This window comes from Protopterus annectens, chromosome 9.part0 (assembly GCF_019279795.1).
Source record: "Protopterus annectens isolate FY-2018-M chromosome 9.part0, PAN1.0, whole genome shotgun sequence".
Classification (NCBI taxonomy): domain Eukaryota; kingdom Metazoa; phylum Chordata; order Ceratodontiformes; family Protopteridae; genus Protopterus; species Protopterus annectens.
In genome coordinates, this window is record NC_056743.1 from 519,966,361 (window position 1) to 519,992,125 (window position 25,765).

At 38.8% G+C, this 25,765-nt stretch overlaps 1 protein-coding gene across 1 annotated transcript in view; it reads left to right on the forward strand.

Annotated features, from left to right (window-relative positions):
• Positions 1-25,765, forward strand: part of LOC122810542 (tetraspanin-15-like) — a 1,820,183-nt gene that overhangs the window by 683,208 nt on the left and 1,111,210 nt on the right. Inside the window, exon 5 of the mRNA XM_044082123.1 lies at positions 4,355-4,450. Coding sequence (XP_043938058.1) covers positions 4,355-4,450 — 96 coding nt within the window. The remainder of the gene's footprint in view (positions 1-4,354; positions 4,451-25,765) is intronic.

Here is a 25,765-nt window from a genome sequence, read left to right on the forward strand (position 1 = left end):
ATATATTCGCAACTGTACAGCCTAGGCATACATTATCAGAGCACTTTTGATAAATTTATAACTACGAGCAAAAAGCTTGTAATAGTTACAGTATAGTATACTGTACATGAATATTGACAGGGTATTTTTCTCTCTCGAGCTATGCCATTTAACACAATGCCTCTGTATAAAACACAGGTCTCCCAGCTATGAAAATATGAATGCAGGTATGAAGATATGAATAGTAAGTGACAAACGGTGATTATTTTCCACTGCAGGAATTCCTAGGTTAAGAATTGATGTCCTTTTGTTGCTTTTACCTTGCCCTTTGTAATAATGCTTATTATTACCTTTGAAGTCATTTAGTTAAGAAAGCCAGCCTGAAAAATTGTGTAGATGTCATACGGAGCTATAGGTGTAACTTGAGGTACACAACCAAATTGATAAATGCTTGAATGATTTGTTCCAACTCTTTCCTCTTGTCAGTTTTATGCCTGTGGGCCCACAGCAACACTGGCATTGGCCACAATCATAACGGACTTGCAAGTAGTAAGGCCTGAGGGTGACGGCAGCAGTTATGGCCACAGGTCAGTGGCAGAACAACATGCTACTTCTCTTGTCACTGTTTTTTCTGATGACAAAACACTTAAGACGTAGTGTGTGTGGTATGAAACTCAAACATTTCAGCAAATATATTTGACTACAATTAAACATTGGTATATACAGTGTATCACCTTGTTCTGCCAAGTATAGCAACTAGTCTCTTTAAATAATGCATCTGAAATTAAGCTATTTTTGTGTGCTAGCTTTAAAGCAAATCTGTTTTATTAGTAGGGATATTTGTAGCCTCAAAATACACTTAGCATCTGAAATTATTTTAAACTGTGCACTGCTGCTTTAAGACACTTTCATTTAATTATTGTTACAACATAAAATTGATGGTCACTGGTAAGTCACTGAGTCTATTTGTGATCTGCCAAATCTCCATTTAATGTAGCTTTGTTATAGTGGCGAGTTACAAGCAAAGCTTTTGTAGCCAAGGGTTTTGCGTGTGATGTGCATTTCCTCTTTCCATCCTTTATTTACATCGTTTGGGATGCTCTCCAGAAAAATATGAAGTGCTCTTAACCCTGTTGACCTCCTCTTTAGCAGACCTGTCTCAAGAATTTCTCTGTTTCCCCAAGGATTGTTGCTTGTGCAAAGGGCATAGTAGATAATGTTGTTGTTGATTGATATGCTAACTTCAGTTTTCTGTGTACTCGGGTATATTCTGTTTATTAAGTCTCTCAGTAAACAACTTTTTAGGCAGTCTTTTCCACTTATATTTAGTATTTGAAAGGGACAGATCATTCCTAATCCTTTATCACAGAGGGTATTAATCCAGAGAGAACTGGCATTTTAAGATGATAAAATTGGGCACATATCAATGTAGCTGTCACAGAATCATCATATAATGCAAGACTTACTCGTTTTATTTTGAATCCCAAAGAGTCACAGTATTGTGTGAAATGATATAAAGTCATTTCATAGTATATAGGATTTAGCTCAAAGACAAGAGTCATTTCAGCATTTATAAGAGTCATGTGTTAAAAAGTGTTTTCCATATTGAGAAACATTAATGTAGAAATCAACAACACTTTATTGAAGTAGCCATTTATGGTTTATGAAAGCCCTTTTATTTAATGTGACCCAGTATCAGGGTTAAATACAACTGGCAGTTTTCAATGTAGGAAATATCTTGTGTCAGTGACAGAATAAAACTAAACACAAATAGTACAGAAATCAAAACTGACCATGCATGCAAATTATCAGTTATTATTGGTTAGAAGTTATTTACATACCATATCTCTCTTCCTCCTGTTTTAAGAGTCTGAGCATAATCTTCAGTCTTTGGAGAATATCACAATCTTATCACTGGATGAGTCACAGCACCTACATTTACTCAGCATACTTGCTGGTACTTGACAGAATATATTGTCTGCATTCATGTGCAACCAACTATCACAATACTGTCATTCTTCCCATTTATCTAGCATAGTCTGCTCTCATGTGCACTGCTTCTCACACAGTACTTTTTTTAACAGTCATTAAATATAAAATTATACCGGACAGCTTCAGTTGTGTGCTGTTCTGTTTTAAAGGTTACCATGCATAAGCACTTCAGGTTTTGAATGACCTCTTTGTTCCCCTTCAGGATTCAGAGTGTTCTTTGCACTACTGCATCTGTTTGGTTTTTATATCACCCCCTTGGTCAATAAAACCAGCATCCTTGTAGAGTATACATAAAAATGTGAACGAGAGTGATAGAAGAATTTCATATGGGATACTGACATTAGCCTCACCCAGAAATATTTTTCAGAAGTTTCCTATTGCAGTTCTAACTATGATAACCGCAGTAGCTTTAATCATTGATTTATTTAAAGATGTCTGTCTCAATGTAAAGCTATTTGAAGATGCAAATTATTATGTACTACAATCATACAGAAGTACTGTGTGCAGTTCTGAAGGATGAAAATGGATGAAAGAAGTAAGCAGTTGATTCAGCTGGTAATATGAACCCACATTTCAAAGTATACAGCTATGATTACTCTGCCAGGTGCCACAGGTGTGTGTCAGTAATTCTGTGTGTTAGTGAACTATTTGTTCCTGCCTGACTTAACACATTCTTCTTCTTTCAGCTTTTTCCCGGTTAGGGGTCGCCACAGCGGATCACCTGTCCACTCAAGATTGGCAGTGGAGTTTTACAGTGTAGAGTTGCCAGCCCGGCACCAACCTTCCACAGAAGGCACACACACGCATACACTCACACCTAGGGCCAATTTAAAGTGTCCAATCCACCTACAGCATGTCTTTGGGATGTGGGAGGAAACCGGAGCACCCGGAGGAAACCCACACGACCACAGGGAGGACATGCAGACTCCACACAGAAGGCACCCCAGCTGACGATCGAACCGGAGAACCTCTTGCTGTGAGGCGGCAACGCTAACCGCTGCACCACCGTGGCCGCCCTGCCTGACTTAACACATTGATTACCATATTACTTACTTACTGTAGCTGAGCAGAGCTCTTACAGTTGTGGACAGCCTATATTTAAATGCAAACAGAGATTTTACTTATACTGGCCAGTCACAAATTCAAATGTTGGTGGACATTAAGCTCAGAAGAAAAAGACTGTATTTTTCTGTATGTCTGTTGTGTCTAGTGGTTAAAGGTCGTCCCTAAGCAGGTGTCCTGTACCCCAGCTCTATTCTCATTTTCTTTTTCTCGTGTATCCTTGGACACCATTGTCAAAATCACATCTAAAGTAAAAAAAAAAAAAAAAAGTTTGAAATGCTTCAGCACTAATCGAAAATCATAGCTAAATTACAAATGTAAAAAGTATTATTCTAACCCTTACAGTAATCAAACTGCAACAAAATGAATTAGGAGACTGAAAAAATAGTAAGAGAGAGAATATTAACTAAGAAATACAATGGAAAGGCACCTTGTAAGGCAGCCCATTCAAAAACGTTTATGCAACCCATATAAAGCTGTTTTTTGAAATAGAGAGCTGAAGATCAGCTCTGTAATGCTATTTTATTTTTATAAAAAGGTATTTAATTTTATGCTAGTTTCTATTTTAGTAGTTAGTCATAAAGTTTAAACAGAGTAGTCATGTTTTAATTACGTTATTTTACTTCATTTTTGTCAATTCTGTTTTTTTTTTAAACTTTTTAAACTTGTGTTTCCGAGTGGTGCTATCCCACAATCCTATTGGGAGTGGGAAGATTCATGCTGTTAAATAAGCAAATTCCATGCTAATTAGTTGTCCAGATTTTTTTTTATTTGGCCTAAGGTACCTACTTGTCATCTTTGTCCAGATTTTCGAGACTGGGCCCAATCCTTTTTGGCATCTGTTTCGCTGAAATGGAAGCAAGTGCTGAAGATTTATGGCTGACTAATTTTGTAGATGATTGCAAGCCAGGGGTTATCATCAACTCCCCTGCAGGCACTATCATTCTTCAAGAAGGTCTGTGTCTGACTAACAAATGGTGCCAAAGCCATGGTCTTAAACTCAGTGCTACGAAATGGATAATTGTTCCCTTTGGGAAATCAACCATCCTGGCTAATTACCATGTTGATAATACTGGATACAGGACATCGTTACTGTTTGGGGGAAAACTTGACTAGGCTTACAAAGGCCCCCAGGTCGTTAGCTTAGTAACACACTCTGAATTTTTATGCAGGTTGAAAGAGATGATTTGGAGACTTATTGATTGCCTGTTTACTTACAAATGATAATGCAATTGAGGGGGCATAAACTACTGGTAATATTTAATTACACTAGCTGTATGTTAACGCACTCTAACAAAATCTTTATATTTTTGTCTTGCAGATGTTGCCGCTTTTTCAAACCACTGTACAAAATGGGATTCCACATTATTATGATGATCTTGACTTCAAGAATATTCTGGATTATGTGCAGAAAAAGGTCTGTATTTGATGTGCTTGGTTTGGTGCGACAAATATATTGTGGTATTGGAGTATGATATGATGTATATATACTCAGCATATGTAATAAATTATAAGATATGTTCTCTGCATCTAAGAACTATTCCACTATTAGTAAGAATATAAGAGACAAAAGATAACCTGTCGGTAGTAAGCGCATAATTAGTACCATCAACATGTTACTGCATAAAGAGTATTTGGTTTTTAATAAAAAAAAACTGAAGATCAGAGGTTCTTTGTCTTTACGGAGCTTGATTAATATGGTTAACTCCAAGTGCATAACAAGTGTTTTTAATAACATATGACACCATCATATATTGTAAAATAAAAATAAACAATCAAGACATTGAATCCTTACTTGTAAAAGGAATTTGCTTCTGTTTCATTTCACTACTTCATGTAAGATAAGTTAAATACCCAGGATAAGACATCAAAAACAGCAGCATTCTATCAATCAGTTTTCATTGAAAAAGAGTTTAGCAACCATACGTTCCATTTTTCCCTATTTTTTAATTTCTCCAAATCTTTTGGATTTCTAATATGATGGGAATGGACCCCATTCCTAAGTCAAAGTACGATTAAAGTTCATGAAATTAGTATCGTCTCAATCTTTGTTAGCAAAAGTGCTCTTCGCAGCACCTGCAGTGTAACATTTTTGAGTGACAGGTAAACCAGCCACTGGGTAACTTACTTTTTCACAACCCAGCCAATAGGTGGCAACTTATTAGGCATTGTGTGCTTGCCTACCGCAAAACAAAGCTCCATATAATCCAAAAAATGCTCACTTCTGAATCAGATCTAATCAACAGATTCTTTTACTGTAAACGCATGTAAATTTCTAACTACAAGGCACTATTTAAGAGGCATACACATTGGAGTCCATAGTTCACCTTTTGCACAATTTAGGAATGGGACCTTACTTTTGAATATGGAACAAGTTCAAAAGATCAAACTACACATTGGAGAAACATGTCTTTTAAAACTTTAATTGTTTAGAACAAAATCTTCATTTTTTATGTTCCTAACAAAGCAACAATGAAAATTTTGTATCCAGTCTTCTTAGATAGCAATCTTGTAGCATCATATTTTAAATCATATTTATAATGTACAAGTGTATAAATATTTAAACAAAGAAGTTAGACCAAATAGAGAATTTTCCTTATTAATATTAATATAGTCTTCTGAAAAATCTCACCGACTAAAACAATCCAAAGAAATTTTCAACTTGCATAGATTCTTTGGGCCATCACTTCTTGCATGCAGTGCTAATGGCATTTTGAGGTCTTTCTGTATTTCTCAGTTTCTAAGGCCGCCAAGAACAACAGACTCATGAAATAATCTCTTTCATGATATGATCCCATGTCTGTAGCTTGCTTAAAATATACTTTTCGTGGCTCCTGCTTAGAAAAAGCAGACTAAAGCTTTTTGAAGATTTTTCCTGGACAACCTGTATTTGATTAGCAGCTTGAGTGCTGAAGGGACAAGCAGGGGAAGGAAGACAGTGAACAGACCATGTTAGCACATTCATATCTGGAAAGAAATTTTGCAAGAGCCATTGCAAGAGTGCCACCTGGAGGAAGACATCAGATTCTCTCTTTGCATTATAGTTGGACTTGGGACAGTAAACCAAACCAAGTAAGGCACTGAACTCTAACCAAGCTTGGCAAATGAGTGGGAGTGCTCAGTGTCATTGAGCTTAGCATTGCAATCACTTCTTCATGCATGCCACCTAAAAGGCAGGGAGTTAGAAGCATCCAGAAATTTCTTAACTTCTGCTTGATTGATTCCATTATCACTGGCTGTTATCTCCCTCACACCACATTGTCTGGAGACATACCTCTCAAGTGTACCTCATTACGAGGGACAGTCCTCATTCTGGATCTTAAAAAAGTCCATGATCCTCAAAGTTCCATATTGAAGGTTGTCTAGTGAACATTTAGTGTTAGGAATTTTTTAAGTGATATGGATAGTAAATAGCACTGAATCATATTAATTCATCAAAATAACTTTTTCTAAATTTAAAGAAACCCATTTTAACCATCCTGTGACCTCCCTAGTTGAATTTGTTAGTCAGCTGTTAGTAGATGTTCCACATTTTGCCCATTTGTTCTACATTGAGAGGCAGTGTTCCTCATTTTGGAGATGTGAGGTTGAGAGCTATGCCTGGAGGAATGAATATGCTATTGAGTTCCCCGATGCCCTGACCAAATTTCACCCAGTAGTATCAATACTAACTCAGGTCTTAAAGGATAAACAAATAATGTATGAGCTGTAGCTGGCATAACTAGTTCAGCAGGAATTGTTTACTGTATCTATGAAAGTATAAAGATGTGTTTTTTATCATGATTATTTATCATGGGTATGTAGTCTGTCTTTAAAGTTCTTGAATGGCGGTCATATTGATAACAGATTTCATAGTGGCATCTGTATTGATAACAGATTTCATAGTGGCATCTGCTATTGATGTGGATTTCTATTGTTGCTACTTGGTACTTTATGAATATATTGTAGTATATACCAAATTTTATATAGTAGGTCATAACATTACTACAGTTATTATCTGTTCTGTTCCTTTGCTGCTGTTACTTTTTCCCCAGGAAAAAAGAGGCGTCACAACAAAATGAATTTCATTTGTATCTCTGTGATGTTCATAGTTCTGAGTTCTGAATAAAGTGTCCGTCTGGGTTCTAGCCTCATGGTGCTCAGTAGATATGGGCTTCAAACTGAGTACTTTTCATTATTTTAAGTTGTTTGCCTTCTCTTAATTTTGGTGCTAAAATACTTTTTCATTATCAGAGGTCTCTTGCTATGCATTTAGGTCCCATTCTGGGAACATGTTTTCGGTCTCTAGACTTGCATATTACTTAGCCTGTCTGTCCTCCTTTCTAATCATGCAAAATGCACAGTCACTTAGTGATTATAAATGCATCATTTTCAGGAGTCACCAAGCATCTTGAGTCCATCTTAAGTGAATTACACAGAATCACAATAGACTTACAGATGTAGAAGGAATCAAACCATGAAGAGAGAGATGATGTTTCCCAGCAGAGCATAGTCTTAAGTCTCAGTACTCTAAATTTCTGCTTCTCATACAGAAGCAAATCTATTTTTCTCCCTTAATATAAGTTGCTTCATCTAATGTAATCCCTACTTCATCTGTATAATTTCCTCTGTGATACATTCCACCCTCTGCTTCAAACCCCTAGTGGCTGGTACTGCTGACAGGCCTTCATGACTTAGGTCAATGGTTGCTTTCAAAATTCTAGTCACATCTTCAGGAGAACCACGTAAGAATTTAAATGGCAGTTCTTGGCTTTATCTGCAAAGCTTTTAATGAGGATTCTTTTCTAAGATCAACACACAATTCGGTTCCCGATGCCTTTTCACTAACATAGTGTAACTGCAAGGAAATATTAAAAATGTGGTTTATGCTCTCTCTCTCTCTCTCTCTCTATATATATATATATATATATATATATATATATAAAAACAAACCAGTTTAAAATGTGCTTCGTGCAAGTGTCATAACAATGTTGCAGATTTAAAAATATTGTAACTTGTGAATTCTTTTATTTGGATGATTTAAAAAAAATAGATTGTTTAGTATTCAAGGCTTATTTGTAATTTGCAGCAATGCGATAGCAGTAGTCATTGCAGCATGTGTGCATGTGGGGGGAGTGATGATGATGTTTAGCTAAAACAGGAATCATCAGTTCATTTGGTTGATTCCTGATTCATTGGTACATCATGTGTTGTAAAGAAATACTTTTAAGTTTTGAAGATGTGAGAAGTGTGCATCATTGTGTGTGTGTGATTTCAGTGTGTTGAGTGGTGCATGTGCCTGCAGTGGAGGGTGTTTAGTGAGTATGCGAATAGATTTTGTGTGAAAATGTGTGTTTATTTGCATATGAATGTTTTTGCAGATAACATATTTTCCTTTTCCCCATGGTTGTCCAGTGTTAGTTTGTACACAAACACAAGCACACTCGCAGAGTAGCTGGGGTACATCCCCTCCCCCGAGGCTGGATTCATGTTGATCAGTCAAGCGACAGCAGTTTGAGTGCATGCAGACCAATGGCGGGGGGTGAAATAACGTTTGGTGAAACTCAGAGGAAATTTATATTTGTTAGGGGGACAACCCTCCACACTCACCAAACTTAAATATACCTACTCTGAGGTCACATAACAGTAGAGAAAAAAAGAAAACTCCGCTGTCAGTGAAAGCTGATTTCTTCAAATTTCATTGCTTGATTGACTGTCATAGGTTCGTAGGTTCAGAGGTGCATACTAGGCTAATGGCCCTGGAGCCTATATAAGCCTAGCCCAGGAAGATTCCCCGGCATCATGCCATCCGAAGTTAGTTCCCGATGCCCCTGTCGAGCAATGCCACCCGAAGTTAGTTTCCAGTGCCCCCTGCCAAGCAAGGTCATTGAAGTGATCCCCGCGGTGAACTTCCTATAGCCCATCCACTTGTCAAGATTTCTCTTGAAGAGGACCAGTGAAGTGCTTTGCTTGATGTGAATGGGAAGTGTATTCCAGAGTATGTGAAGTCTCTGGATTAGGAACCTGTCCCTCCAGCATGTTCTGTTTATTGTGGTAATGAGGGTTTGGTCCCTGAAGCGTGTTGCACAGAGGGATTGGGATTTCTTTAGGTGTAGCATATATAACAGCTCTGGGTCAGACATGGCTTTGTAGGTCAAGCATAAATCACCTGTACGTAGGCGATATGAGATAGAGTATAGCTGGAGTTTTTTTAGTCTGTCTTTATAGGGCATATGTCTAAGGCCTAAGATCCTCTTAGTTAGGTATTTTTGTGGCCTTTCCAGTTGCTATAGGTGTCTAGTGAGGTACATACCAAATGGGGTGTTATATTCTATAATAAAAGAGGGACGAGTAAAGATGGACAATGACCTCCTTCTTCCTGGATGAGAAACCTTTTGTAATGAGATGTGCTACATAGAAGGACTTTCTGACCACAGTGGCAATGTGGTTATCAAAGGAGAGGTTGCTGTCAACCTGTGTCCCCAGGTCTCTTATCACACCTTCAGTGTTTAGTGGATTGCCACCTATGTGGTAGTTCATGGGCACTGAATTTTTCTCAAAGAGAATGAAAATACACTTTTTGGCATTGAGCTTTAGGCCATGGTTCTGGCAGCAGTCAATGGTCTCAGTGAGGCCTTGTTGTAGGATGTCTACATCAGTTGGGCAATCAATAATGGCTCCCAGTTTGCAGTCATCTGTTAACTTGGTCAACCAGAGTCCCTTTGTGTTGGCTTGGACTTCAGAGAAGTAGATGCCAAACAGAAGACGACCTAGGACCGATCCCTGTGGAATGCTGCTTATAACTGGTTGGTAGTCAGATTTAGAGTCCACTGCTTTTACAATGTGGGTTCTATCAGTGAGCCTGTTGGCAACCCATCTTATGACATAAGGGTTTATTCCTAGTTTAGTGAGTCCGATCTATGATACCTGAGAGAGGGATGGTGTTGAAGGCCTTAGCAAGATCTAGGTAGGCTGTGTGAACTACCTTGCCCCTCATCCATAGCTCTGGTGACAGACTCGAAAAAGACTATCAGGTTGAGCAGGCATGCTCTACTGCATGGGGTCCAGAGTTTGGAGATTCCCTATGTCCCTGTTAATAAGGTACATGATAATGCGCTCCATAGCCTTACATATCAGATTCGTCAGGTTAATGGGACGGTAGTTCCCAGGATCTGTAGTCGCTCCCCCTTTGTGGAGTGGGATGACCGTAGGAGTGTGCCATTCGGTAGGAACAAATCCTGAAATGAGACTGTGATTGAACATGGTACTCAGATGTGGGGCCAGTTCATTTTGTAGATCATGTAGAACACAGCCCAGTATGTTGTCAGGTCCCATGGAAGCTGTATTCTTGGCTTTGGACAGTGCAGTTTTCACCTGTGTAGCTGTGATGATAGGGGCATGGCATTCCTCAGGTATTGTGTTGGGCCCTTTAGGGGGTGAAAGGGGGGTAAAGTTCGCAATGAACCTGTCAGTCAATATGTTGGCAATATCAGTTGGTTCTGTATATGCATTGCCATTGTGCTGTAACTCGGAGCAGATCTGAGTATTGCCATGTAGATTCTTGACATAACTATAGAATGCCTTGTGGTTGTCTTGAGAATCTGCAGCAATTTTGTTTTCATAGCTAGCTTTAGATGATTTGATGAGGGATCTCAGTTATTTGCTGAGGCTAACAAGGAAGTTTTTCCAGTCTTGGGATTCACTCTTTTCTGCAACAGTTTTTTCCTTGTATTGTAGAGTTTGTTTATGTTAGAGGACCATCAAATTGTCTTCCTTTTTTTGGAGGAGAGCATCTTTGTTCTGTTTGGTATGGCCCATTCCATGCACTTGTGTATGTGCTCATACAGTGCATTGGTGTATGATTCGGCAGTCATACACCTATTTTCCATTTGCGTGGGCGTCGTGAAGTTTGCTACTTCTGTTTTTAGAAGCCCAAAATTGGCTTTGGAGAAATTTTTTTATGGTGGTTTCATTTAGTGGGGGTGTGGGAAGAATGTGGATGTCCATGAAGATAAGCTTGTAGTCAGATCTGACCAAGGAGGAATTGATTTCAGGTGTAGAGCAACGTCGCCCATGTTGGTAATGACCTGGTCAAGGATGTTTCTACCCCTGGTGAGGGTAAGAATGAGTTGGTCCAGGGCACTGGAATTAATGAATTCCAGAAAATGTTGAGCAAGTGTGTTGGTACATGAGTAATTTTCCCAGTTAATGGAGGGGTAGTTAAAGTCTCCCCAGTATAAGGGTATTGGGTTGTACCGTAATATTTTCCACTGTGTTTAGGAATGTGGAGTGGGAGTCTTGGGACATGGTGGGGGATCTATAGCAGGCTACAACCTGGATTGCAGTTTTACCCAGTGTTAGCTGTACCTGAATTATCTCTGATGCATTATGTTGGGCTATTTGTCAACTTCAGTCCAGATTTGGGGGCCGAAAGGTGTGCTATGAATTATAGCCTGGTAGTGCTGGGGTGCTGTCCGGAGCCTTGGACCAGATGTCAGTCAGTGCACAGATGTCAATGTTCTCCATTTTAAGGAGTGCTTCGAGCGAGTGCATTTTGAGATTTAGGCTTCTAGCATTGAGTAGCATAACCCTCAGATTTTGTTTGCTTGTAACTGTTATGGGGGTAATTTTGTCTTCAGGACATTGCTTAAAAAAGGCCCTATAGGGGTGGCAAGAGCCTTGGCCAGTATTCGGAATCCCAGGGGTGACAGGTGTAGGCCATCTCTGCCGAAGCATCGAGGTCTGTCGATCTTGTCATCCCAGGCAGATAGATACTGGATCCCCTTAGAATGACACCAGAAACCTAGCCAATTGTTAGTCAATCATTTTTTGTTTGTTTGTACCGTGGTATCATTCTGGATGATGGTAAGATGCTACTCAGAGCTAGAGTTATACCTGCCTAGGCTACAAGATCTGAGAGCTCCTCTGTCTTTTTTCATGTAGTCCAGGGAGGTACGTCTCAGGTCGTTCACACCAACATGGACAATGACAGAGTCATATTTGTACCTGTTGTGGAGTGACCTAAGTGCATACGTTATGTGGCGGATCCTGGCACCCGACAGGTAGCTGACATTAACTTTCTCCTTATTCAGCCTAGTGAGTGGGACATCAGTGTGCCTTACTTTTGAGTCAGCTATGACTAGTGTATTAGGTAATTTGTTTTGCCTTAGGGGCTTTGAGTGGCACACTGTTTATGTGAGCTATGAGTTTCATGGTTTGTGCTGGGATGTGGTGGTGGTTTGTGTTTCTGCCTCGGAGGTCTCTATTGTTTGGGCAGATTTTTATTGAGCCTCCATGAAATTAGGTGTGCATTTTGTGTTGCTTTGTGAGGGTTGTGGTGGCATATGTTCTGGAGGGCTATGTGTTGAATGTGGTGTGGTGCAGGTGTTAACCACCTCCTCTTGACTGGCTAATCCAGTCTTGGCTGGAGAGTGCTTGGCCTCTAGTTTGGCTATATATGTGCATCTCTCACAAGTCATAGTGTTGGGAGGTAAGAGGAGAGGGTTGTCTGTGTACCTCAAATGGGTGTTCAATTGACACGCTCCTTTGGGGGTGCAGTGGGGAGCTTACCCCCTAAAAAATTACTTAATTTGTGTTTTGTTTGTGTTTGATATAATGTTCTATTAATGTATTTTCTGATTGCATGTGGCTCTATATATTCTCCTCTCAATGAATATTATTGCACTTGTGCGTGTGTGCACTTGTATGTATGTGATTATGCATAGGTTTGTGTATTTATATATATATATATATATATATATATATATATATATATATATATATACAGACATATATAGATATATATCCTGTGAGGCCCTTGGGCCACCATGAAAGATCATCCTTGCATTGAGTATCCCTTTGTTAGGTACTTACTAGTCTACTGATCTGTGAGGTGCTTAAGGAGCCTAGCCTTTCTTTTTTTAGTTATATTTTGTATACTACTAACCCACAGATAGTTGTAGCAAGTATATGTTGAGGAATTTACGTTTGCCCCTACCCATGAGGGACAGGGGTGCTAAGCCAGGCATGAATTTACATTTATTTCAGTGTATTGTCAAGCTCAGTAGAAATTAATTCAGTTATTAATTCACTGTGCAAATATCTAATGTCCCCAGTTAAACTGTCCTCTTTAACCTTGCCTCTCTCTGTCAGGGTAAATGCCCACTGACTGACATATTTGTGGGCTGTTTGTATCCAGTGTTTACATAGTCGGGTCTATATTAGCAAGTGGAAAATACATTTGAGGGAATACCTAATAATCGACACGTTAAACGAACGTAATGTTGAAGTCTTTAAATATCGGAAAAACTAAGAACGAAATGTTTTAGTTGGCCAACTGACGTCTATGCCGTTAGTGCAACTCTAAAGTAATATAAAATTAAAATCCAAGTCCCACTTTAAATTAATTTTTTACATATATATGACTTATACTCTATTCTATGCTACATGTCAGTGTCTATTACAGAAAAAGAAATATGTATTGCATAAAATGTAAATATTGTTTTACGCATACTATTTACGTGCAGTTCGAGCAGTACTATAGAGTGCATATTGCATTTGCTATCTGCAACAATTGCTCACGCTCTTTCAACAGGACCTGGTGTGATAGGTAATTTTCACGGAACTGTACAGTCTCAAAAGATGAAACAGATGCTTGTCATTGACGGGTATTTGTATGTATTAGAGAAAACTATCAAAACAAAAAAGTATTGGTGTTGTCGATTGAAAAATAGCCATAAATGTAAAGGTAGGGCTATATCTAGCAGTAAAGATTTGCAGGAAATGTTACTGAAATCAATTGTACATCAGCATGCTTCAGCTCCATCTGAGGTTGATAAATACGTTGCTTGCAGTAAATTAATAGAAATGTCTAAAGATTGCAGACATACACATGCATTATTGGTAGATGACATTTTGGCTAGTACTTCATTGGAGAGTGTTACATTTACCTACTTGTAGGTCTCTTTTACAGCTTGTACATAGAGAGAGACGAAAAAGTTTACTTAGTCATTCTAAACCCTACACTACATTAAATTCAGTATCTTTAGATGATTTTAAGTTGAAAGAGTCTACTTTTATTCAAGAACGTAAGGTAGATATTCATTCTAACTTACATGTTTTGGTATTGACAACTAAGGAAATTTTAATTTACCTTTGCAGGAGTGAAATTTGGTTCATGGATGGTGTCTTTTTAATGAAAGGCAGGTTTTGTAGACAGTTATACAGCATTCATGCCTTAATTTCACGTAATGACGATCAAAAATGTGTTCCCTTGTTGTATTGTCTTATGACAAAAAAATCCTTCAAATCGTATAACTTCATGTGGGAATGTGTGTTCACATTATGTACACAGTTAGATGTAAATCCACATGTCAAGTTTTTACTATGTGATTTTGAATTAGCTGCAATAAAAAGTATAGCAGCTAATTTTAGTGATGTCAGCAACAAAAGGATGTTTATTCCATTTCTCTCGGTGTATATGGCGCAAAGTACAGCAGTTGCAACTATCAAAGTTGTATGGCAGTTGTACTGAATTTCAAAGAGCTGTAAAGGAGCTTATACCATTAAGTTTTGTACCTGAAGATGAGGTTATACCAGCATTTAAAGAGCTAGCTAAAGATTTTCTTGTACAGGGTAAAGAACTACTCTGTTACTTTTCAGATGTATTTGTTTTGGGTTGTGTAAGGAAGCAGTTTACTCGCTCTATAACATTAGGTAGGTTTCCTTCTATGTATCCTGTTTCATTTTGGAACGTGTCAAGTTTAAACGATAATTCTTTGCCGCGAACACAAAATTATGTTGAAGGTTGGCATTGGCGAATCAGGTGTCTCCTTAGAAGACAAATCTCCGATATTTCATGTGTGTTTTCCATACTAGTTCGTGAACAAAACAGGGTAGATGAAATCTGACTTCAACTAATGTCAGCTTGTGCTGTATCACCGAAGAAAAGGAAGACTTTAAAGCGTGAAAGACGTTTGCAGTCTGTACTGTCAAAGAAGCACGAATACAACAGTACTGAGTTTCTTCGTGTTGTAGCTATGTTGCTTAAAGTATGCATGTATGTTTGTTAACATCTAAATAATATGCACCATTTACTAAATGGGGTTTATATTTCATTTATTTATTGTTTAAATTATTGTTAACATTATATGCACAAAACTTCACTGGTGGAAGTATTAGGTTAAGTATGGTACTGCTGGGTGGATCATGTGATATGCATCGTAGTTACGTACACGTCAGCACTTATAGGTGTTTTTTTTTTATTTCAGTAAGTTTAGTTCCTTACGGTATCACACCAGGTTTTGTTTGATGGCCAAAAAAAAGCATTCGACATTTTAAGTTTCTGGGTTTATGTATTTCACTATTTTCTGTTTTTGCACTTTATGTGTCGCTTATTAGGTATTTTCAAATTGCTAATATAGACCCTACATAGTCTACCCATCCTTTTTTGGTAAACGTGATTTACTACAGTTTAAGTATTCTGCATTTGTTTTGCATGTTTTGTGTTAGGAGTGTCTCTTAATGTAGTGGCAGCTGCGTGTGTGCTTGCTTTGGTGGAATTGCTTATGTCCTAGCTGAAATTGTCAAGACAGAACTTATGTTGCCATTCTGAAGATTATTTTTCTGAAACTCCACCCCAAGAATGATGCCATGTTAGGTCAGCAGTGCTAAAGTTTCAGTGGAAGTATTGTAACATGGCAGGTTTTTTTTTTTTTGTCTGAGACAGAGTCAGTGTTAGCATTTTGGGAGCTCCCAGCCACTGTCAAATTGGGTATCCCCCTATCATTACCACCCCTCCTAAGCAACTTTTTTGTTCATGCTGCAAATTTTTATGAGTAGTATGCACAAAATGACCTGTAGCTACAATGCTCTTGCATTACAATAGGTCTGTGTAAACACTGTTGGCCACTCTCTCAAAGGGACATTTACAGTGGCTGGCAGTTAGTTGCAACAATGATGCATTACAACAACTATATGTACAAGGCTGGACGTACGTGAAGTGGTGCCCTAGGGACTGCCTACTGTTTCAGCACCCACACACACACACACACACACACACATATCCTCCTTTTTGTTTCCCCCTATCTTGGGCTCCCCATACTATGTACATTACTTTTTTTATTCCTTTTCCTCACATTTTGCCTTACTCTTCAGCTTTTTCAAGAAGTCATAACTTTCTATATGCTCTGATGTGCTTTTTAATTTTTTTTTCTGCCAACACAACCTTTTCATCCAGTGATGGCTTGAATAGAAATTATGATTAAGGAAAGACAATCAGTGTTGCTTTTCAGCTTTAGTTTTTCTTGTATCCTTTTAAATCACCTTTCCTGACCAAGACAACACCGTAATAAATATTTAGGAAGTAACTCTCAGCCAGGGCCCCTAGAAGCTATAGGGGTTATAAATGCTCCGGGCTGTGTTTCAGAGCATTTTCCCAGTCTTTTAATGCAATGGTGGCCTAATTAAAAATCACGAGTAAGAAAGGAATTTGTCTTTTTTTTTTTTCCAGTCAAAGAAGACCTAAGCTGTGCCCAAGGCTTAATGGTCAAAGCTGACAAAATAGTAGCTCACGATAAACTAACAAGACTCTTGTGAGGATTCACAGGCCCTTTCTGGGAATACTGCCTGGTTCCCTTCCCTTTCCACTCCAAAAAGACCGTTCATGCTTATGCATCCCTGTGGTGTTAGGGATGAAAGCAGAGGTTCACATTCCCATAGTCATATATTTCAAGTGACTGTTGACATTCATATACAGAGCATTACTCTTTACTCCTCATCCCTAACCCCCACAGGTAGCCACCTGTGTGCATGCCTGATGTGCGATTGTGAGGAAAGTGAAAACAAAAGACTACAGTAATGTAATACCTTGTTGCTCCTAGGCAGTATACCACCCCTACACAAGCTGTAGTAATTTTCTTTGTACACCTCTGAAGTCTGTGTGAAAAGTAAAAGAATCAGTGACCGTATTGTCCTCAGTCCAAATGCAAGCTACATTGACCTCCTGTGCACACCTCTAAAGTTTGACTGTGATTATTTTATTTATTTACATTTGTTTACTGGGAAATTCCGACTGGACACAGGTCCTTTTTCAGCGGAGGCCCAGGGAGAAAAGCTCCACGGAATGACATGATAGATGGTAAATAATAACCATCAAGGAATGCATACAGTAGAGGTGATCATGACATGGAGAAATACAGGAGCAAATTCGGTACAATTGAGTAGTAAGCTCCGATTACAAACATTGAGAAATAAGAAGTAAAACACAGTGCTACAAATTTTCTAAACAGTAACTAGATAATAATAATAGACTAAATGAATAAATCCTGGAAGGATTAACAAGCAGTGAGTAATCTTCAGTTCAGTTTTATAGTGATAGAGGGGATACTCTATCTAAACCTGGGAAAGGAGAGAAGGGTTGAAGGGGGGGGTTATTAGACTGAGTTTGGACAAGGACAAAGCCAGTGAGAATTTAGGTGAGATTTAAGTGCAGTCTTGAAAAGACTGCAGGAAGGAAGGGTAGTTATGATAGTGGGAAGGTTGTTCCAGAGCTTGGATATAGCGCAGGAAAATAGTGCTTCACCTGCTGAGTTTTTGGCTTTGGTGACCTGGAGTAGATTTTTGTTGCAGGAGCGTAGTGGTCTAGAAGAGTGGTAGGATTGGAGAATTGTATGGAGCAATGGGATTCAGAGAGGGTGGTTTACTAGTTTATGAGCAAAGGTGAGTTGAGTTTGGTGTAGGAGTTGTGGGAGTTCAAGCCAGTCAATGTCTCTAAGGGAGACACAGTGGTGGCTGTGATAGGAGGCACCAGTGGCAAATTTTGCGATTTTATTATAGCAGGCTTTGAGTTTGTGTAGGTCTGACTGTCTAAGATTTGCAAGTATGGGTGATGTGTAGAGTAGGGTGGAGATTAGTTGGGAATTGGCAATAGGGATTCTTGCTGGTTTGGTGAGGTATTGGTGGCTTCTATATAAGGCACCCAGTTTTTTGTGAACTTTTTTTATTGTTAGTGATATGTGGGTGTCAAATTTGAGATTATTGTCTATCTGTATGCCAAGTAGTTTTTTGTGGACTATTGGTGAAATGGAGGTATTATCCTTGGCTTGAATAGTGAAGTGTGGGGTGTTTGGGGTAGATTTGGAGGATTGGAAGATGAGGAGTTTGGTTTTATTTGGATTGAGGAGAAGCTGGGCATTAGATAGCCATCTTTCAACTGAAGGGCAAGATTCTTGGGTGATCTATTAAAGTTCTGTTAGAGTTGAGGCTGAGCAGATGAGGGTGGAATCATCTGCATACTGTATGAGGGAGGCATGTTTGGTGGCAGTGTGCAGGTTGTTGGTGAAAAGGTAGATAATAGGGGGCCAAGGATTAAAGAGAACAGTAATCACACAATTCCCTCCCCCAACATAACATACAGCAACTTTCTGTACTTGCACATATTAGCAGGTATGGTTTTAGAATGGGTGTGCCTGAGAGGAGAGGTAGTTATCACCTTTATCTTAACAAGGGAGTATTACAGTCCTGTTCAGATTTTTCCTCCTCATTTTCCCCAACTATCAGCAGCTTTTCCGAGGTGCCACGCATTCAAGGATGATTAAGGGGATTCACTGTATCCATTTATATAGTCTGGGGAGTGGAGTCCATCAGATTCTTAGAAGGTGTAAGTGTCTGAATGTTCTGTGATATATTTTATGCCTTACTTTGGAAATGTAATTACTTGTTAGCTGCATTTTTTACCGATACCCAGAAGAATAATGCGTGTCCCCCAATATTACGGAGTGTGTGCACAGATAGAAATTAGTGTTATTTTTTTACATACACACACAAGCATAAGCCACAGCAAGATTAGTTTTCCACTGACTTCAGCAAATGGCAATACATTGTGCAGCACCGATACTGCCACACCAGAACAGTGACTGCTCTTTAGCAGTCGTCAAGCATCAGCAGGAGTAAGCCATTTTTATTTACCCCTTCGGCGAGTAACGCATACCTGTCACAGTACCTGATTTCAGAGAGCTTCCCTGATTTTGCCTCATAATTTTCCTTTGTCCTTTATAGTACGTTTGATTTGCTAGTAAATCATTCAGGATTACCGGCAGGCAGTAAATCCAGACATCAGAGCTTTATACCTCTTACTGTCCAAAAATGCACACTGTTGGGAAAGGTGTTATTCTATTCATTTTTAAGTGAATTACATACTAATTAAAACACGTTCTTAATTTTGGGCCTTTAGTCTGCTACTAATTTTGACACTGTGCAGAATTCTTCAGCAAAGTTGTTGAGAGTTACAGTATCTGGTGTTTTGCCAGTATTTATAAAACTCTCTGAAACAGAAAACCATCCTTGAAAATCAGAAGCATCAGTTCTTAATATCCAGGGTATGCACTGAGATCAGTCAGTTTGGGCTGCTGATCTCTCTAGTGCATACCTTGCTCATGTTCATTATCAGCTTTATCCTAACATGGTCATATCACAACCCTCCTCAGGTTAAAGAGCATAATCAGGAAATTAGTACTTTTTTTTCTCCTCCTCATTTTCCCCCAGCTAGCAGGAGCTTTCGTGGGACCCCTACACAGTCAAGGATGATTAAGGGGACCCCCTGCAGCCATGGGTATTGCAGGGTCCCAGCCTAGCTGTGTTAGGTTTAGTGGAGAGAATTTCCACCAGCAGGTGGCCGTGGCGGTGCAGCGGTTAGTGTTGGTGCCTCACAGCAAGAGGTTCTCCGGTTTGATTCTCGGCTGGGGTGCCTTCTGTGCAGAGTCTGCATGTTCTCCCTGTGGTCGCGTGGGTTTCCTCCGGGTGCTCTGGTTTCCTCCCACATCCCAAAGACATGCTGTAGGTGGATTGGACACTCTAAATTGGCCCTAGGTATGAGTGTGTGCGTGTGTGTGTGCCTTCCATGGAAGGTTGGGTGCCAGGCTGGCAACTGGACACCGTAAAAACTCTACTGCCAATCATGAGCGGACAGGTGATCCGCTGTGGTGCCCCCTAACCGGGAAAAGCCGAAAGAAGAAGGGTTTAACTAAGCCAGGAGCATTATGTCAAAGGTAAAATATTTAATGGACTTGTGATGCCTGTTACTTGATAAAACACTGTTACCATAACTGCGGACAGCTTTAAATTTTAAAGGAAATATAAATGAGAGTTATCACCCACTTTGTTTATTAAGAATACAGGATTACTATACTCGCTTTTACAAAATATGAAGATAACTTGTGGTTGGGGCCTCCCAGGAACAGGGGGCCCCCAGCAACCGCAGGGTTCGGTGGTGCCTAAAGCCGGCTATGGTATGAGACTTGCTCTTATTTTTTCTGGACTTCAACTATGACAGGATAAATATAATGGAAATGCATTTACATTCAGTTTTGTAACCTAATCAGTGTTGCACTGGGTGTTTTGCTATTTTACACAGCAGCACTGCTTTTCAAGGAGTTACTGTTAAGTTTTTGCAGTGGTAAAAATAAGTTGCATCTGTGTGTGTGTGCTACTGCTAGCATCATGCTTGCTGCATTGAGTTTTAAAAATGTTAACAGTGTGTTCTTACTCATTTTTGTATTGTTTTCAGACATCTAAACCAAGATATGATGATAGTCGTGTTGCGCATACCTCTAAGCTGTCTTGAATATTGTAGAATGCCCCTGAATGGGGTTATATGTGTATACATACACACACACATGCCACAACTTTAGCACAATGTAATTGCTTACTTCATGCATGAATTGTGTGCGTGTAACAGTGTGACATAGCTTTTGTGAGGATTGAGTCATCATTCCTAATTTCAGATCCATACCATTCACTAAATTCCTCTCCCACATTCTAAGCAAAAACACTTTACTTGTATACTTACTGCCATTCAGTCTGCTAACATTTCTTAATCAGTAGAAAAAAGAATCCATTATATACCCTAGCAGAACCCATACTTTTCATGATTTCCCAAATGGATTTATGTATTACATTTGTTGATTGAGAAAGAATGCCTTACTGGGTGGAAAACCCCTTTTAAATCACAACTGTTGAGAGAAAAGCTCCCCAAGATACAGAGAGAAAGTAACATGCATACATAGTGTGATGAATAATTGAGAAAAACGATCATTGTTTGAGCATGCAGTAGTGAGAAAACAAAAACATTGGCAAGACACACATGAATAGTCAGTAAATAAAAATACTGCAGTAATAATATAGGCAATACAGTGCTATGAAAAAACATTTAAAGGTAGATCAAAATGAGTGTTTATGCTAATAAAGTTTAGATCCATAGTATAATGGTAGTACAGTGGTAAAGTGAACTTTCATAAGTATGTAAATTTGAAGAGAGTTTTGTACAGTGCTCACAGCCAAGTAGATGCAATAGTACTGAATAAGATTGAAGGCTAATGACCAAGTAGTCATTTTAGAGCAGCATTTCACTAAGGTATGGAGCTTCATCAAAATTGTAAATTGCTGCCATCTGAACTTCCTGCTGAACTCAAGTGTAACCCTTGTAAAAATTTAGAATTCCAACATCAGAAGTTATACTACGAACTTGGACATTGTTGCTTTCATATAGAAAAAAATTCCCTGTTTTCAGAACTGCTTTCTTGCACTGAAATAACATCTTTAGTGGAATGCTTTACATGACATCAGAGGTCAGAGGGCATTCCACAGAAAATTGTAGGGAGGCCAAGGGAGCATCACACAATGAAAAAATAATAGGAAAAAAGGGGAGTGATTGTAAACAATGAAACCATTATAGCAAAACCACAGAAGGAGGCTTTACAGCAATAAAACAACCATGAACGTAAGAATAATAAAACACTTTAAAACAAACATTGGGCTTGGACTTTTGAATTCCCTAATTCTTCCTTGGATTATATCCAAGTGCATATTCAAAGTCAGTATATGGAAATACGCATATATTCATTCCAGTAGTAACAATTTCTTCAAAAGATGTATTTTGTTTGTTTTTATCACTAACAAAGGCATATCTAGATGCTGAAACTCAAGTTTACATACACTCTTCATTCAGACCTATAGGTCTCGAGTGGCACAGGTTGAGATGTGTAAGGCATTGGAAGCCCTGGCACATTAGAGGTTAAATTTGTAATTAACGGTGATTCCTTTTAGTACGCAAAGGGTACTGACATTGCTGTATGTTTCACCTGCTATGATTTAGTTATAACTGTGTGTTTTTGTCCCTCAAATTTAGCCTTACTCCTCCTGCATTTAGTGTTCCTCTTAAAGTCAGATCTATTTATTAGCACTTGCTTTGTTAAATATGTAAACTAAGCCTATACAAAGACTCAGTGCCACTAACTATATAGGGTCTAGTGTATATAAAGACCTTCTAGTGTGAAAAATAAGAAGGTGCACCTTTTTCTGACCCTTGGCTATGATTTTTAATGCTTGGAGATTGAGAGGTATGGTTCTTCTTGAGTCTACTGTATTGAGCTTCCAGTTTTATGTCTGAGCACTTGTCACACTTTCTGCAGAGGAAAGGCTAAGAATTATGAATAGGCCTTTGTGATACTTTTTAAGTAGCAGGCTTCCATGTGACAAAACTTGTAATGATTCTTTAATGGTTATTGGCACAGCAACAAAATTAAATAAGAAAATGCATACGTAATACACACCTGCATGCATGCATGCATAATACACACTTGCATTCTGACAAAAGACATGGAAAGATAAAAAATATCAGTGTTAGAGGAAGACAAACAGCCAAGGGTCTGCCCGTAGGAGATAATGATAAACCATACCAACAAATCATTCCCAAAAGGAACCTGGTGATTCCCTGCCGAAATTTGAGTGACTGAAATTGTGAATACTTGAAATTTCATAAATGAGGAATTTCAAAAGTATTTTTTTTTTCAGGGAAGTTTGCCTCCACACACCCGTATTCCATCAATTCTAAATATAGTGCCACTGAAGTAGATCCACCAAGGGTGAAGGGGTAAATCAGATCCATTTTCAAAATTTCAGTCCTTAATAATGGTAACCACCCTAACATGACAACTGACAGAGAGGTCAGTAGTAGAGTGCAAAAAAGGGTTGTGTTTTGCCTTTTTCAGCATGCTTATTAACAGCATGCATGAAGGGATTTAGGATGCAAATTATCTCTGTAGAAAAAATAGAGTAGTATGGTAGGATAGATGGTCAGCTGAGACTTCTGGCCTGTCTCTTAGGAGTCATTAGTGGATTCTGCACTTTCAAGCAATTATTTTTTCCAACTTCGTTATAACTGTCTGTTCCTGCACCCAGATCTTGTAGATATTAGCAACCTTTACTAATGAACTAAGTTACAACTTTCAGTGAAATCTAAATATGCTTTCCATTGCAAGTATAATCCATTAGCAAGTCTTGATGTTTTTAACAAGTCTGTTGTCTACAAGGGTTGACGAACCACAGAAACAAGCTCGTCATAAAGAGCTTGCTGCTTTCTCCTTCTCCTGCTGTGCATTCCACTTTAGGGGCTCAAACCCCCACAGAGAAACATAATGAGGCCCAGGAATATAGGAAACATTCCTGGAGAGAACCTGCTCATCCTGTGAGTTTCCAAATCCTATGACTACTGTGTACTGGGCTCTCCACCTTCTCTTTGAGATAATATTTCCATATGTCAAGTCTTGAAGTGTCCCCTTTGATTTACGATCAAGGCCCCTTCTTCCTCCTTGCATTCTTACTGTTCAATCCATCCCTCCAGTAGTCCTCAGACACTACCCTGATCAGATGCCTGTGTGCGCATTGTCTTCAGCCAGATTATCACATGCTCTCTTCATACTCCATCTCCTCCATTCATTGTACAGTTTAGCAACTCTGCACGGCATGCTACCTATCAGCTTAATGCCCTTTCTGTCCATGACCAGTAGAGCTGGAAATAGTACCCCATGCGTATCCTTACAAGTACCAGGTAAAAATAAGTAAAAGCAAAGTTTCAGTTTTTTAGAATCCTCTGCCCAAGCTATGTACCTGGGTATCATGACGGCCATCAGCACTACCAATTCAGATTCCATTAAATGATTCATCATGAGGGCAGATTATGATTCTCATCGTACCGTTCAAGTGTACCTCATTATGAAGAATGTTCTTCATTACGAGTCTTAAAAAGTCCATGCTCCTAATTATCACACATTTAAAGTCTGTCACACATTCAGTGTTAATTTGTTTTAACTAATAATCAGTATTAGATAATACTGAAATCTATTTATTTGCTAAAGAATGTTTTATAAGTATATAATACATTACAACCATCCAGGTGGTGCAGTGGTGTAGCAGTTAACGTTGTCGGTTCACAGCAAGAGGTTCTCTGGTTCGATTCTGAGCTGGAGTGCCTTCTGTGCAGAGTCTTGATGTACTCCCCTGCATTCCTGTGGGTTTCCTCTGGGTACTGCAGTTTCCTCCCACATTCCAAAGACGTATCTAGAGCATTTCTGCTCAGGCTTCTACTGAAAAAAAGGCTCTGTCCTAGTCGGCCTTTCTCAGTCAACAAATGTTAAATAAATAAAAAATCCTGCCAGTTTTCTAGTTCATGTTTTTAGTAAGCTATAAGTAAATGTTTCACATTTTGCCCATTTGTTCCACATTGAGAGAGGCAGTGTTCCATACTTTGGAGGTGGAAAGTTGAGAGCTGTGATATGTCCTAGTCTTTTTCATTCTTTAATTAGTAAACATGTGCTGTGTACTTTGACATAATCTGCTTGTTTACACTGGTATTTTAGAAAGATGGTGCATGAGTTTTCAGTAGCATAAGTAAAACTTGTATGTCTGAAATTACTGGATCACTGCTTTACCTATTCCACGTGCTCATGGAGAGGAAACATGCTGTTATCATGCGTTTTGAAGATGCTTCTTTCTGAACTGCATCCCTAATCATATTAAGGACCTTGAACATTGATGTGTGTGTGTCTTTGTGTCTGTCTGTGTGTGAGACCTTTTGGTCGATAGTACATTTTCAAACCGTTCCTTTTATAAAATGTGTGTGAGTTTATCCCAGATATTATTCCAGTAGCTTTGTTGTTACTGTTCTTTGAAAAGTCTTTTGTATTTTCCTTTGAATGCAGAATAAAGTCTGTTTTTTACACTTTGAATTATGGTAGTACCTTACTGGCTTGAAAAGTCCACTCTTTGATCCCTTGTTTCTGTATACACCTTGTTTGTTGGAGTGAGTCTTCTATAAGCATTTTCCACAATCAATCTGGGTATAATTGTAATTGTCATGGAAGATGGTTTGGGCTTGGGACTGCTCATTTACTGCCACATCAGATTTTCATCTTTTTTAACAAAAGCTGCCCACTTTTATTTCTGGTGAACCTGCTGCTTTACCTGGCTGAAGTTTGTACTTTTGAACTGTAGTATTGAGGTCTTATTCACAACAAGAGACAAGTTAGGGTCTACAGAGTTACAAAAATAGATTCTGATGAGTTGTTAAGCCACATTCCCTTAACTTCTGGTGTGAACCACATCTGTAACCAGGAATGACAATGCCTGCTGTCCTGCAAGTTCTGGAGCTTGAATTCCACTGCAGCATCTCTAACCTGAATATGAAAAGGATGTGATATCCATAGAATGCAAGCCAGTCTATGAAAGTATCATACATTGCATTAAATAATGGTTAGCTTTCTGCATTGTGAGGCTTTGAGTAGCGGCCATTGTACTGTTGACCTCTAGCGGAAAGCAAAAGATGCCAAGAGTCTGAACATGCATCTTGTGAAATACACCAATACAATGTATCATTTTAGAATTCGTCCTTCAAGATGCATTAAAAAAATGTTCTGGGCGC